Below are 15,601 nucleotides of genomic sequence, written 5' to 3'. Positions count from 1 at the left end.
TTCTTCCACCGTATGAAGCTGCGAAACGACACCCACTTCAAAATCCAGTACCTTCACAATGACCTCGAGAACATGGTGCTAAATACGAGGATAAATTTAAATGACGTGCATTTGTTGGGATCTTTCGATCGTGCTGTTACCGATAAAGACCCTTCCAAACTGTTCTATATGCCAACATTTGGACAGGCTGAGTAAATGCTTTTACCATATTACATACATATGCCTTCGTTAGCGTAATCCCAAATACTTAACTTATTAAAGTACTTAACAATCAGACTCATCAAAGAGGAGGAAAAGTGATCTCATCGGTAACAACAAATCACAGGAAAATATTTATTACAACTATTAATGACACCAATAATGGAAATACCAGCTATATCAGTATACGACAGTAATTGGACATGCTTTAAAATATACATAAAAATCAGTCGATTTGATCCTAATTAACTAAAGAATTTGAATCTAATACCAACTATTTACGAAACTCAGTTATGTGTCGTATACCTTCAGATTACAACATAAATTACCAGCACATAGATATATTTTTAATGTGACTAAAAAGCTCTGGTTTCTTTTATTTATAATGGCTTTGTTATTTTTCCTTTAAATTAAATATTTATTATAATGATCGATAAATCTTAGAACTTATAATTTAGAATTTAGTAAGAATTTGTGCTTTACTATATTTTTGTATAAATAGGTAAAACGATGCTTTATATTTGAATGTGTATTCCGTTTAAGCTTTTGTGTATTATATAATTGTTTGATGTTGTTTAATGAGTAGCTGTAGAAATACTTAAATAAAACAAAGAAATCATCACATGACCTAACAACCTATTTTAATTAATTAATAATTGAATTGATTAATTTTACAGATTTCTATTAAAAAATGTAAAATATAAAATGGATGGACGCTATCGCCTATTGCATAATACGTTGAATCTTGTTCTCGCAGTCTCCGACATACAAATGGACGACATCATTATGGTGGTACGTATTTTACATTTCTTTTGTTGTTCGAGTTTAATTTCTTTTCAAGTCTGTTAACACGTACTATATTGTTAGTCAGAAGAAAGACAATTGAAAGAAATACAAATATACAACTAAAATAAACAGAAACAATTCAAAAGAATATTTCGATAATTTTGAACCACGTTATCGCTAAATAGTCTTTACATATAATAATAATTTTTTTATTGTAAGTATATTATGGTATAAAATGTTAAGGTGGTAGGTACAATCGTAAATCGTTTGCATATTCTGCCACACACAGTGGCACGCAATATTATATTTAGGAACGCCCACACAGCACGATGGCTTATGACTTCTAACAATATTATATAAATAATATTTGATGATAAAATGCTTAATATTCATATTTCAGTACCATGTCAATGATTCCAAACCAGCCGCACGTCTGGAAAAACATAATATAGGTATGTTTTACAGTGAGTCATTATATTACACTTAACAAATACAAACGGTATCCCCGTTAATTAAATTATAAATTCATCAGTTTTCATTATTTTTTATTCATTAAACTGTTCCTATTCAAGATATAAGTTTTTAAATAGTTAAAAAAAAATCAGACGATAATTAATAGTATGATGTAGGTTTGTAGGAAACTATCTCTTTTTATCATAGCGTAAATATATTTTTACAGAGAGAGATGAAAGACTGCTTTATAACAAAATGCTTTTTTTGCAATTGCTTAATTTTAATTAATAAGATGGTTTATATTTAATCATAATAATTAATTACAGATGGTTTTCTGGATAGATTAAAGTCTGACCTAAATCAATGGCTTAAAGATTACTTTAATGACTACCTCCTGTATTTTGGATTAGCCGGCAGGGAGATGAATGCTCAATTTCAGTAAGCTTATTTAAAATTACGAATATTTTCCTTTACAATACTGCCAAGGGCTTATAAAGCTGATCCTAGGTTCGAGCCTGGCGAAACAATCTTCGTTTTAAACATTTTATATACCTATTTTTGTGATTCGTAAATTTCACGTAAAATTACTTTTTCTAAATTGAAAAACTTATAAAAAGTTTTTTTTATTATCTATTTATTATTTGACCAAAATTAAAAGAATGTCCCGTTTTGAGTTAAAAAAATGGTCACTTTTAGTATTTATAACCTTTCTCCAGTAAACCAAAGAGAAAAGAAAAGAAAGCCCATAAGACTTGCAACTGTAATTTTACTTTTTATTGTAACCATTAATTGACAGTTATAAATATTCTTAGTACATCGTTAAGACGGCTTTATATAAGCGACCCCTTCTAGACGAAATCTCTAGGGTACATTGTGATGTTAAAGCTAAATTAGCCAACTAAACTAAGTTATTCTAATTGCATTTGAACTACTATTACTCATATGCAGCTTAATCACAACTTAACAGAAATATGAAACGGTAATAGATAAGGGAGTTTCTATATAACAAAAAAATGGCCTAAAATTTTAACGGAACTAAGCCGCTGCACAACCTAAATATAGATGCCACGTCTGTAATTCTCTATGACTTACTTAAAATTCTTTTGTTTCCCGCGACTCTCTTGTTTGGTCATAATTTCATGATATGGGCACTTTTTTTACATATAACATTCTATTTTTTTAACGTGTTTTTCCCCTTTTTTTATTATAATTACATGTCAGTTTTGATAGAACCATCTTATAAATACGGGAAGGACAGGAATTGGCTAAAGGTTCCATAACTAAAGAATAGTTCGGATTTTTTTGTTTATCCTAATTTGTTTTTTTATATAAACTAACGAGTGATCCCAATCTACGGAAATGAAAATTCATCCAAGTTCTACCAAGTTTCTTTTTTTTCGTTTTTTTCTAATTGTAACGTTAGCATATAAGTGTTCTCATGTAAGTGACTAATGTCTATTATGAGAATAAGGGCCTGTTTCACAATGTCTGGATAAAGTGCCAAATAGCTATGCAACACATAAATTATTCGAAAGATAAAAGTTCCGAATAAGATACTTGGCATTTCATGACAAATAGCGCTATCTGACAGTCGTGAAACGCAAAAATACTGTTTATCCTACAAATAAGTAACAAATAGTTTATTTGGAACTTATCCGGACATTGTGAAACAGGCTCTAAACCTAACATGGTACCTAGAAGGGTAAAGATGCAAGGAAGACGTCGCAATTTGATATCTTCAGCATTCCTTACATTCATGTAACATATTTCATAGACGTTGTTAATTTTAAAATTGATCCTATACAAGTGTTTCTAATGGTTAAATTATAGAGAGCAAGTATTATATTTTTTTTAAATCTGTCTTATAATGTGGACTCAATACAGAATAAATTATCTAAAAATACTGAACTCTATTTTGGTTAGGTTAGATCCTAATCAGTTAAACACCCAAAATACAATAACTACTAATGCTTCTTAGTTTACACAAAGTTACAAGAAATCAGCAAAACTTCGTATCTAAAAAATTGTCAATTTGTCCTCTAGGAGATATGACAACGAAAAGGCCCAGGCTTTGAACGAATTTATGGACAACGCTATAAATGTCATTATACGAAAACTGCACCAGGTCAAGGCTGGGTCGGTGAAACTGCCGAACTTTACAATTTACGCTTTCAACGGAATGGTACCTTTTCTATTTATTTTGTATTAAGTTCTACATAGTTTGTATTAAGTCTAAAACTGGAAGGAATTTGTAATATTTTATTAATTTTACACGTGCCCATTCTATGTAAGGTGATTTCATGATGACATGAAATAAACGATTCTTTATTTTTTGTTCTTATACAAGGGCATTGCATTGCCTCACACAAAAAGTTACCTTTAGTTTTAAATAAATATCAATATTAGAAACAAAACTGTGCCTCACTCACTCACTTTATTAATTTACTACGGCTTTTAAATTTAAAAAAAACATTCCTTATTACTCTATGTCGTAGATCTATGAAAAGTATTCTTTTTATAGAAACATATTATACTTGTGAGACGAAGATTGTTCCAGCAAAGTCTTTGTATTGTAACCGAAAAAAATCGCAATTCTTTCAGCAACTTGATCTAAGAAACGGCGTAATGCGAGGACTGGATAGCCTGTATCGACGCTCAGTAGCTACTGGTGTAAAGGAAAAAAATATCCGTAAAATTGATGCGCTGGTGACTTTTAGTAACTTGAAGGTAATAATCTTTACCTTACCATTTTTTCCAGAACAGTCGATACGTGGTTTCAATTGCCAAGTCAACAATCAGCCTTTAATATTCTGTAATGTCAAAAAAAATGCCATTCATCTTAAGTTTTAGATTTTTACGCCCAATATAATTGTAAAAAATTAACTCAATACATATATGTATTTCACTTTCTATTCAACAAAACTGTTATGTATTGATGTGAAACATCTAAAGCCGCACGTAAAACCGATTTCTGGCGTGGCGACGCATGCCGTGGCGACACGTCGCCACGCTATATGATATACAGTCTAAATGCAGTAGTAAATTTCACATTAAAAATATTTAATGAAAATAATGTTTATTCAACAAATAGTCATCGTTATCTGGAAAAAAATCTTAATATTATATTTTATCATTATGACATTTTTAATTTCTATCACAATCTGTTCTTTTCTGCATATTACTTTTACAAAATAATGTCGATGTTTCACATCTTCCAGGCGTCCCGTGACAGCTCTAATTTTTTTTTATATTTGTCATATTTTAACTACAAAATATTTCAGGTAACTTATGGCTATACTGCTTCGTTAAATACGGGGTCACCACCCCTAACGGGTACCCTCACGTTATCAGTCGATGAACTGGTAGCAAGACTCTCCATGTCTATGGTTAATAACCCAGAGTCCGTGGATCTAACATTTGAATTTGTTGAGCCAGCTAGGTTAGTAATATTAATGATAAATTAATAATTAATTGGTTTGTTTTTACATGGCTATATCCACTAAAAATATTTATTTATTTCATAAATCTAAGGAGATAGGTTTTTTTTTAGAACTGAATCATTGACGGTGGAAGGCCCCGCAAATAGAATGATGTCACAGTTTAATTTCTTACTAGAAAGACACATTATAGCAATTATGAGCAATACTCTGATTCATAATATCAAAATGCTCAGTACATTGTCCCGATGCGGTAAGTAAAAAAAAATGATAAACATTAGCTTTAAACCGCAAAAAATATATGACAATTCTAAAAAAACTAACAATGACTTGATTAAGCTATAAACACACAACACATTATAGAGATAGCTGTAGTACAAGTCTTTAATTCCTCTTTCTATATCCTACTTAACTTACGTGTTTTAGTTCCAATTTTGGTTCCATTCAACGAAGGCGACGAAGCAGTTTCTATAGAATCCCCTGAAGTTCAGAAAGGAAGCAATGATGATACAAATAGTAAGGATAATGAAAGCAAAGAATTTGAGGATAACGCAGGCAACAACACTGACCCAAAAATTAATCCCAGTAAAAACAAAAATTTAACTGCGGATTATGTTCTTTGGAAACAAGATAGCGTAGAACTAGAATTCCCACCAAAAAATGGTTCACAAAAGAAACAAAAAATGTATATTAAGTATAACGAAAACTTTGCTCTCGGAAAAATAAATAAAAAGGTTTAATTTGTACATGTGTGTTAATAATTTCGTTTTCGTCCTAAAAACGTATTCAATTGTGTAAAGCTTTTATAAATTAGTATTAATTAATTTAGAAACAGTGACCTTAGTCAAGATGGCTTAACAGTAGTGTATAAAGAAATTCAAAAGTTGTTAAGGGATCAAGCGAAGGCCCCTAAACCGTTACCACAGACAAAGTAGTGATGGGATGTGTTGTAGAGTCTCATATACTTGTAATAAAATTTTATCAATTGTCAATAGCTTGGTGTCGCCAATTATTTTGACAAATCACAAGAATGAAACGTCAAAACGTCAATAAGTGTTGTTGATTGTGCAGGATTTACAGGAACGTAATTTTTTTATCTTCCAATATGTTTCGAACTGAAAAAGATAAATGAAAATCAAATGTACCGTCTGTGGATAAAACAGTCATGACTGAAGAAACCCTGGATATCGAGCAGCAACTCGACAAATTGTTGACTGATATCGAACCAAATTTACAAGATGTTATCAAGAGGGTAAGTTAAAAATGTATTATTTGCTTCTTGTTGGATAGAACATGTCTCAGACCGATATTTTATTTAAATTCAAGAATGAAAAGAAAATAAATGTATATTTTCTAATTTCAGAGTTTTACCAATGTTGCAATACAACAAACAAAAAATGGTGAACAAATCAAAACAGATGCTCTGGAAGATACTTCATACTTTGCTAAAAACACTCAGGTGTAAGTAAAAGTTAACATACATTTAAAAACACTATCAAATTACAAAGTAGCTGCTGACTAAAAATTAAGTCTAACCAGATGTTTGACAAATGAGTAAATAGGGTAAAATATAACCAGGTACATGAGGGTGGATATGGCAGCCTTTCTTATTTGTTTAATTACATAACAACATTATATTTCAGGACATTATCTCGATTAGAGCTAGTCAAATCTCCAACATTCCACATGCAATCAGTATCCCTAGATCTCAAGTCAATGTCTCTATCATTAAAATGCTCATTAGGGGAAGTAAATGTAAGAGGGCTCTACAGTGCTTTTAATGAAAACCTATACAACCTTATTCCTGTTATGTCAGAAGGTCATCTTGTGTAAGTAATTTAAAGATATATAGAATTTTATGCTATAATATTTAATTTTATATATTCATAAAAATATTTGGAATATGGAGAAATTATATCCAACTCTACTAAAAAATGTAATACTGCTTCATCTTCATAAACTGCTTTGTCATGTTTATTCTGAATGAAATAGTGTTGAAACTAAAGGTGTTGTATTATAATTTAAAATATTCTTATTTAACAATTTTATTAATAGGTCTGTACCAAATGGGACAATTTAAAAAGGTATTCTATTTTTTTTTTAACTTCTGCATTGAAAACAGATGAAAAGCAGTTAGACTGTTTTTTTCCCAAAAATTTAGTACTTTAAATTGTATTCCTCGTTTTTAGAGTAAGATATTAAAGAAACCTTGGGAATAATGCTTATTAATTTTAATTTAACCCTTGTTTCAATGACTTAAAGCCATACTTTAAAAGGCTTAATCAATTGATTTGGCAACATGACTGTTTGATGAGGTTTCAATTCATTTTCAATATACAAAACAGTTTTACATTATTTTATAACAATTTTCAATAAAAGTTGTATGATATTTAAATAAATAGATAACATGTTTTAGAATAAACTGCTTAAATAATTGATTTAAAATTGACATAATTCTGTTGTGGTCCTTACAATAACCAAGTTAGATACTTTTATTAACTTATTAAAATATTATCTTTCAGAATATCATTATCAAACATGATTGCAGATGTAAAGGTGGGCTTAGTACTAGTAGATGACGCATTTTCATTTATTAACCCCGCTATAGAATTTATTCACGACGAAGTTCTTGTAAAGGTATCTTTTCTTTTAATTCATTTAATTTTAAGGCCAGCAGGTGATCAGCCGTCTGTCTACACAAAACAATAATTGAATATAGTTTTTCTAGCTGTAATACTACGTGTAAACAAACTCCTAACGTAAGACTATTAGCTTATACATGGTGGAAAGTGATTCCATTTGTGGAAGTTCATTGATCTTTATTTTACTTAAAAATAAAATCTAATTATATGTTTCAGTTGTCATGGCCATCACCACAAAGAAATGGAGGATATGAATTCACAACCACAGAACAACTGGCAAAACATATAGGTATGAATTGTTTCTATGGTTATAGATCCATGTTGAAAACCAAACTTGAACTGTTTTTGTTGTGTGTGTGTAATTTTTTTTGCATAAAAGCTTTGCTGTCAAGTCCAATCCTTTAGTAATCGCTATAATTATGAATTATTATAAACAAATTCACTTAAACATACCACTTTGTTAAATAACTTTTATATTTAAATTTATTTATATAAATGATAAAGAATAAGAATATAGTGTTTAAATGTTATGTTTTGTTCTACATATATGTGCACCATCGAACTCAAGGATGTACTTATTGTGTGGCCTAGCATCTGTACGACTAGCAACAATAAAATGTTGCTTTTCATAGTGACTCAACCAAAAACTTTCTTAGGCCTGGAAGCATTAATATGCTGCAACAGTTTTATGATTTCATGATGATTTACAAAGTACAGAATATTTAATACAATATTATAACCAGGTTTCATTTCTTTTATATTTTAGATGATTTACCGCTGACAGCTGCAATATCTCTGCCGTTATTCGCCCTCCTGAGACAGAAATTGCAGCGACACCTGGAGAAAGTGCTTTACCAAGCTACCAGCGTATCAGACGTAGTGGGGTGTAATCCTAGTATGTTGGAAGCATATAGGTATATTTATTATGATGGTTTTTATTTTGTAATTTCACTTAGATATTTATTTAAATAAATAGTATATATTTATAAAATCATTTAAAATAAATTAAAGGTTTCTTTTCTTCACCTGTTATTGTAATTGTGTAAAGACTTAATAATTAGTTTTTTTTCAGCGCAATGGTGGATAAATTGAGTGAGAGTGGAAATCGAGTGATCGATATGATTTTGATAAATATGCGACGTACCCTCCTTCAGACATGTACTGAAATTTTGGAACTACCCCCACTTCATGCTACCTTTTTACATAAGGTATATGCAAGTTGTTTGCTATCAGTAATTATTTTTATTTATTTATTAATTGTTATTTTAAATCAGGAATGTATTTTCTTTTAGAAAACTATCTGATGCCTATACCTGTGAAGATGTAAATTACTTTTTTTTATATCCTAGATCTGTAAACACAATAATCTGACAAGATTATGGAATTATAAACCTTTGCTATTCAGATAATACTAATATATATATATATTAGTATTATCATGTATATGTGTGATAAAATATGATTTTTATTCCTTTTCAGATAGGTTCAGTATCGTTTGTTGGTAAATTTGAAACGGAATTAGGTTGGGTGAAGAATTTAGCGAGTATAAATCGGGTAAATGATGTCACAGTGACACGCCCAGATCCTGGGAGAACGTGCTTCCACGTCACCCTCAAAATCAAGGATTTGCAGGTATTATATATATTATACAGTGTAAATCGCTTGCAAAAATTGTATTTCAGCAATTTCTTTGAAATCCTCAATATTTAATAACAGATAATAAGAGGTTAATTGGGAAAGCGGCTCATCTGATGTTTGCGCCGCCCGTGGACTGCCAAAACACTCGCAATTGCGTTGCCGGCTTATTGGTTTGATTAATATTAATCAAAAATTCCTACAAAATTGTCTGTTCATCAGATTGGTTACGACGACTATCGGGTGAAGGCTTTGGGGGTAGGTAGCACGGGTCGAGTGGTTTCTTCGTTCAGCGATAACTCCATACACATGGCATTATGCGTGGGCCTGGCTCGCTGGGAGCCCTATGCACAGCTGGATGACCTGCGAATGCATCATTGCGGGTAAGTTGATAACTGTCCATCGTCAACAAGCTCCCATTCCTCGACTACTCTCGATGCTAAATGGGTTTCTCGACTCTTCACCGGAGAGTGACCTATTTGGTGAGCGTATGGCGGCAGTGTACTCTGATTTGAGGGTATACTTGGAGGGTATTAGGGGTTAGAATAAAATGTGTTTTATGTTATTTTAATTAATTTTGTATTGTATATATTATAGTCTATTTTATTGTGAGTTTAGCCATGTCTGTATTTAATAAATAAATAACACATGTAGTGAGTTGAATTACACGTGTTAATTGTTGATAACGAATGATAAAAACAATTTATTTAATACGTATACGTTGAACCAGGGACCTTTAGACTTTTTTATCTGTACTTGTGATTGTGTTTTTTTTTTTTAATTTCTGGTTATCAGCCTGATTTTTAAACCTAAGACATGTTGGGTTCCCCACGTTTCTTCTCCATACGAGCTGGTATTATTGTGCTCGTGGGATGAAAATTCCATTGGTGCACGCTGCAGATCCCGAATTCGAACGTTGGATTGAGCGGCGTACATGCCTACGTACATAAACTAAACTAACACGGATTAGATATCACCAGTCTTATTATTCAGGAAAACCAGAGATTTGTTCTTATGTTTTCCTCTTCCAGTTTGTCTACCATTACTTCTAAAATCTTAAACAGATAGTCTACGTTAAATATTTAAAGATCTGTGTACGATTCTTATTCGTAACGTAGTTTATAGAAATTTTATCTGTAATATATAAAATTCTTGTGTCATGGGGTTAGTAACCGAACTCCTCCGAAACGGCTCGACCGATTCTCATGAAATTTTGTGTGCGTATTGGGTAGGTCTGAGAAACGAACAACATCTATTTTTCATCCCCCTAAATGTTAAGGGTATTTTAGATGATTTACCCCTAAATTTTTTTATTTATTTTATAGACAACATTTTTCGTTTTTATTTTTCTACGATACACCATACAAAAATACATACAACCCTAAATTTTCACCCCTCTACAATCATTCCTTGTGGTTTTTTTTGTTAATTATAAACATAAATTTTTTGGCACAAAAACATGGCAAACCAACGTTTGCCGGGTCAGCTAGTATTTTATAAAACAGTCGTTAATAAATACGTGTTAGGATCAGTATTTAATATTTTTTTTACTAATGTCTAGGGGAATGGACATGCACATAACTGGCCTGGGTCCGCTAAGTGGAGAGTTGAATTCGGTTCGGGGATGGATACGCGGCGCTGTCCGTGCGCACGCGCAGCCCGCTATTGACGCACAATTGCAACACGAATTGCGTACAGCACTCACTGAGTTACCGCTCACTGAATTAATAAGAGAGGCTCAGACATAGATTTTACAGAGCGGATAAAATAAACGTAATAAAATATATATTTTGTTGGAAAAAAAAAAATTTTTTGGCGGTATTCATTTGGATAATTGTTACGACATTAAAACTATTTTTTTTTAACCTTTGTCTTTCCTGTTTGTCTCATTTCATAAAAGCGTAAATATTTTTTGAAGATAAAAACGAATTGTTATTATAATAATACCACGCGTTGGCCAAAGATTTCATCCATTTCTAGATTAATTTTTATTTCAAAAGACAGGTAAGAAGATGATCATTTAGTTAGGTCAGCATGTGATGTTATTACGACTCAAAAAAAAAACCTTGCCAAATTCCAAATGAATACTATAAGTCAATCTCACATTTTAAGTTGGAGTACTTTTATATTTTACGTATTTTGTAATATATTCGTAACAGAATTAAAGTGATCTGATCAGAAAATAATAAAAGAAAAGTTCAGTAAATGAAGGACGTATTAAGTTTTTTTTTTCGTAAAATATTGAGTATAATTTTTTTATTAACAAATTATCCGTTCTGTACTTTTATAGAATTAAGTATCCTATCGACTATAATCCTTGCGTCCAAGTAAATATCAATAAGAGATTTTTTTTCGTTGTGAACTGTTTTTAAAATTTACCTTAAAATTATTGTATTGTAAAGCAATATTAATTTTTATTAGGTTAAATCATATAAAACTAAAATAGCTGTTTTATCAAGTATTGATCCGTCATTACTATAATTTTTATATCATTATCATTTATAAGTTTTTTTTCGCTTTTAAATTATAATGTTTGTAAAGTTCACTGAACAAGTCCTATTCCAACAATTACCTTCGTGCTTTTAGTTTAAAACCCCACGAAGCGCTACAAAAAATTATTGGTGTTTATTCACTAAGACCATGCCACGAATGATACATGAAATGGAATTCAATAGCGTATTATAAAAGTATAGATTAAAGATTACTTAACAGCCTATTTTTAACAAAAAACAAGCGATAATGTAATATAAAACTTTAAAAAAATATGTGACTATTTTGAACATTACTTATCAACTAAATTATTCAAATTAATTTAACTTCGAAAATTATAGGAAATTTTGTTAACATTTCACGTAATATTCGTGCAAAGGGGCTGAGAATGTAAAATGAGAAACGAACGCGCGAGGCCTGCCATTAAGATTGCGCCAATAGACGTAAAGTGACATATCATGTCGCGTGTCAACGCGCCAACTAGAGATGCTTTCGACCAATCACAGTCGAACGGAAGATGCTGACGTTTCATTCATACTGCTGTTTATTGTTATTATTTTTCTTGCACCAATTATTATTACATCACCATAGTTTGTAAGTAGTATTTTTAGTAAATTTTATAATTGCATTTTTATAGAATAATATACTTTTTTATGTTACCGTGTTTACCCTAAATGTAGCGTAAATTAGCTTTTTTGACTTTATACATCTCATTTGATAATTATGTCTTGTCTAGAATGTTCGATGATATTTATTGGTTGTGAATGCCTTTATTTTCGAAACTGTTGTATTTTTCTTATTTAATAAAACGTTTTTGTTTATAAACCTTTGTTTTTATCAATTTTAACATTATTTTTCTTGTTATTTTGTAATAGAATAATTTTCGTTGGTTTAACACCCAGCTTCTAATTTTGTACCTATGCTCTGATATTTTTTCTGAACACTTCTAGAAATTTAGTAAGAGCGATTTGTGAGAAAAAAATAATCTTATTATTTTTTAAGTGAGTAACTTTATCAGCGTTGGTAAAAAATTACTGTCACATTTTTCGGTTACGCGTCACATTTTTCCGTTACAAGCCATCATTTTTCTTGTCCCTACGACGGTTGATTCGAAGATATTCGAAGCCATTAATAACAAAAATATATACTAACGATAGCAATAATAGTAATATTTCTACTACAAGTAATGAAATTTTGAAAATACTCAATTTAATGGTTGAAAGATTATTTATTTAATAAATCGTATACACAGTGCAATGACAATCCACTACTGATATTTATAAAATTACCTACCCGTATAATTTTAATTGTGACGATAATTGTAAATAATGTAAATATTTTATTTTAAACAGTCAGTCAGGCACGAACTGTAGTTTGTAAATAAATGAGAATGAATAAGGAATCTTTGTTTTAATTTGCTACCATCCAAATTAAAAGTACACTAAAAATAGAATTATAAAGAAATTTCACTTCTTTCGTGTGTACACGACTACATACATACATTTTTTTACCTGTGCATCCATATGTCAATATACGTATTTTCTGACGTATTTGAAATTTGGTGCTAAAATGTTTATTTATTCAGAATTAATTTAAGATACTATTTAAATTTCTAATAATGGGAATAATACAGTCGGTATGTTGTTCTATAATTTTCTGCGTGGAAAGGTAAGACAACTACAAATGACTGGGTTTTATTCGTTTTTTTACGGATTACTTACATTTTATTTTAAAATAGGGTTTTAACCTGGACCTGTTGTGCTTTTCTCCTTATGCTGTTAATGTTTACAATCGTCATACTCATGATATATGGAATATCAGTCGGCTATCATTATGCACAAAAGGAGCTCGCCGCTTTTGCAAGTAAGTATAATGTATACAACATGCCAAACAAATCTACACGAAAAATTATATCAATTTAGCATTTTACGAAGTTGCACAATACAATAATACACCTATTTATTATCAAGAGATGACTATATACTACGACTAAACTAACAAATAAAACTAAACCACGAGTATTTGTGGTAGTGTAAATAAAATTGGTTTAAAATAATTCTTCATCTCCATCTAATTTAAGGAAGAGAGTCTGTTGTCCAAAACACCCGAGATGTCAGAAGAAATTACGTGTTGTATTTGTGTCCTTAGTGTGAATCGTAAACACCTCCGTACCTAGACTGAGCAGTATTCGCTACTGAATTAATAACTATATTTAATTACAGCATATATATGCCAAATTAAACTAAAAAGATTTTAGAAGAGAAGTTGTGACTTACATGTGCCCAACTAAAAGCACATTACACATGATCATATACATACAGCTGGAACTTACGTCCACCATGCGAAGTTTACAAACTAGGTTCTAGCACACTGCTAAGAACATCAATTTAATTATCAATATTCATTAACATTAACTTCGTTATTTGGCGACAGTAACAATTCTAGTAATCTAATAAAAACTAAAGAATATATGTATTAAAATGCTTTTGATGTGAAACATCTATAGCCGCACGTAAAACCGATTTCTGGCGTGGCGACGCATGCCGTGGCGACGCGTCGCCACGCTATATGATATACAGTCTAAATGCAGTAGTAAATTTCACATTAAAAATATTTAATGAAAATAATGTTTATTCAACAAATAGTCATCGTTATCTGGAAAAAAATCGTAATATTTTATTTTATCATTGTAACATATTTAGTTCCTATCACAGTTTGTTCTTTTCTGCACATTACTTTTACAAAATAATGTCGATGTTTAACATCTGCCAGGCGTCCCGTGACCGCTCACATTTTTTTTTAGTGTCATCGCGATCAACGACAGAGTCGAACATGTTAAGAGGAGGAGCAGAGCAACCTATCGTACGACTTGTCGCCGTCAATCGGACGGAAGTTGAACACGCACCACAACCGATCTTAGGTAGCAACGGCGCTTCTTGTATTTATAAGAAACGTAAAAGTAAACGATTACTTTAGTGATTTTTGTATTTGGCACGGATTATGCTCTATGCTAGACAAGAAAATAATACAACTAGATTAGGGGCCGGTATATTATACTGTTGTCATGTCTAGTCTTGTGTGATTTTATTGTAGTCTATCTGCACACATTGTTCTGTGATTTTACACGTTAATTTTATCCCGTTGGTCACACCGCCAATGGTGTTGGATAAAACAAAATTTTTCAATGCTACTCGGTGGCTTCTAAGACGCATTAAATGAAATAAACAGCTTTATAATATTAGCATAGATCTATTTAAAATGGTGTTTTATTAAATTCATCGAAATTTTAGAAGTACAGCGTTCGGCCCGAAAGAGAGGTGGCGAGACGATTTACTTAGAGAAGTCCAAGGCGCCGGTGGTTGTTTTAGAAACCGAAAGGTAAAAATATATATAAAAAATTGGTTACTGTTATGTCATACGGTAATCGCGCATGTTTAATTTAATAAAAGAAATAACTATGTAATTACTACATAATGCGTAACGAACGCACTTGACATATAATCGATCTGTGCATCTTGATGCTGCACAGAAAGTAGGTAATTAACATGCCTTAAAATAAAACGTAATTTGCTTTCCTTGTGCCCCATACTAGAATTTTAAGACAGAACTGCAGACATTGGGCCGATAACGTTTGTTTTACTATTTTACGGTGACATTTTAGTCCACCCAAGGAGCCTGAGCTGTCACCACAAGAAAGGGAACTTGCAAAGCGAATTATTGGACGATATCGTCGTTCGAGAAACAGTACGTCAGAAATCCCATTCTTTCGGCCACTCAACAGCACAGAACCAACTTTGAAATCATCTTTAGCCGCCTTTTTATAATATATTTGGACTTTCCTTTTTTTCATATAGGTTTATTAGACTCACCATTAAATTTTTCTATAAGTGGATATTTTTATAGATTCCTTTTGAATAAATGTTATATTGATAAAATGTGTAGGATTTTTTTGAAATAAAG

General features: G+C 31.2%; 3 protein-coding genes across 3 annotated transcripts; all 3 read left to right on the top strand.

The window, feature by feature from the left end:
• The first annotated feature begins 907 nt into the window (after window positions 1-907).
• LOC110994547 lies at window positions 908-5,809 on the top strand. The gene is made up of 9 exons (XM_022261250.2): window positions 908-990; window positions 1,385-1,436; window positions 1,764-1,875; window positions 3,481-3,619; window positions 4,039-4,164; window positions 4,719-4,876; window positions 4,988-5,127; window positions 5,301-5,559; window positions 5,704-5,809. Exons 1-9 carry the CDS (start codon window positions 970-972, stop codon window positions 5,807-5,809), a joined length of 1,113 nt encoding a protein of 370 aa, XP_022116942.2. The 5' UTR covers window positions 908-969.
• A 101-nt stretch (window positions 5,810-5,910) lies between these two features.
• Window positions 5,911-12,466, top strand: LOC110994529. Its single transcript, XM_022261219.2, has 10 exons — window positions 5,911-6,126; window positions 6,238-6,335; window positions 6,518-6,703; window positions 7,397-7,511; window positions 7,733-7,805; window positions 8,283-8,430; window positions 8,589-8,724; window positions 8,996-9,148; window positions 9,374-9,534; window positions 10,713-12,466. The coding sequence occupies exons 1-10, from the start codon at window positions 6,040-6,042 to the stop codon at window positions 10,897-10,899; spliced, it is 1,344 nt and encodes a 447-aa protein (XP_022116911.2). The 5' UTR covers window positions 5,911-6,039; the 3' UTR covers window positions 10,900-12,466.
• Window positions 12,467-13,145: 679 nt separating this feature from the next.
• On the top strand, window positions 13,146-15,512 carry LOC110994530. The gene is made up of 5 exons (XM_022261220.2): window positions 13,146-13,309; window positions 13,380-13,504; window positions 14,445-14,561; window positions 14,932-15,019; window positions 15,303-15,512. The coding sequence occupies exons 1-5, from the start codon at window positions 13,260-13,262 to the stop codon at window positions 15,463-15,465; spliced, it is 543 nt and encodes a 180-aa protein (XP_022116912.1). The 5' UTR covers window positions 13,146-13,259; the 3' UTR covers window positions 15,466-15,512.
• The last annotated feature ends 89 nt before the right edge of the window (window positions 15,513-15,601 follow it).

Source organism: Pieris rapae, chromosome 4 (genome assembly GCF_905147795.1).
Source record: "Pieris rapae chromosome 4, ilPieRapa1.1, whole genome shotgun sequence".
Taxonomy (NCBI): domain Eukaryota; kingdom Metazoa; phylum Arthropoda; class Insecta; order Lepidoptera; family Pieridae; genus Pieris; species Pieris rapae.
The sequence above is the reverse complement of the archived record's forward strand: the minus strand, read 5'-3'. Positions and strand labels throughout refer to the sequence as shown.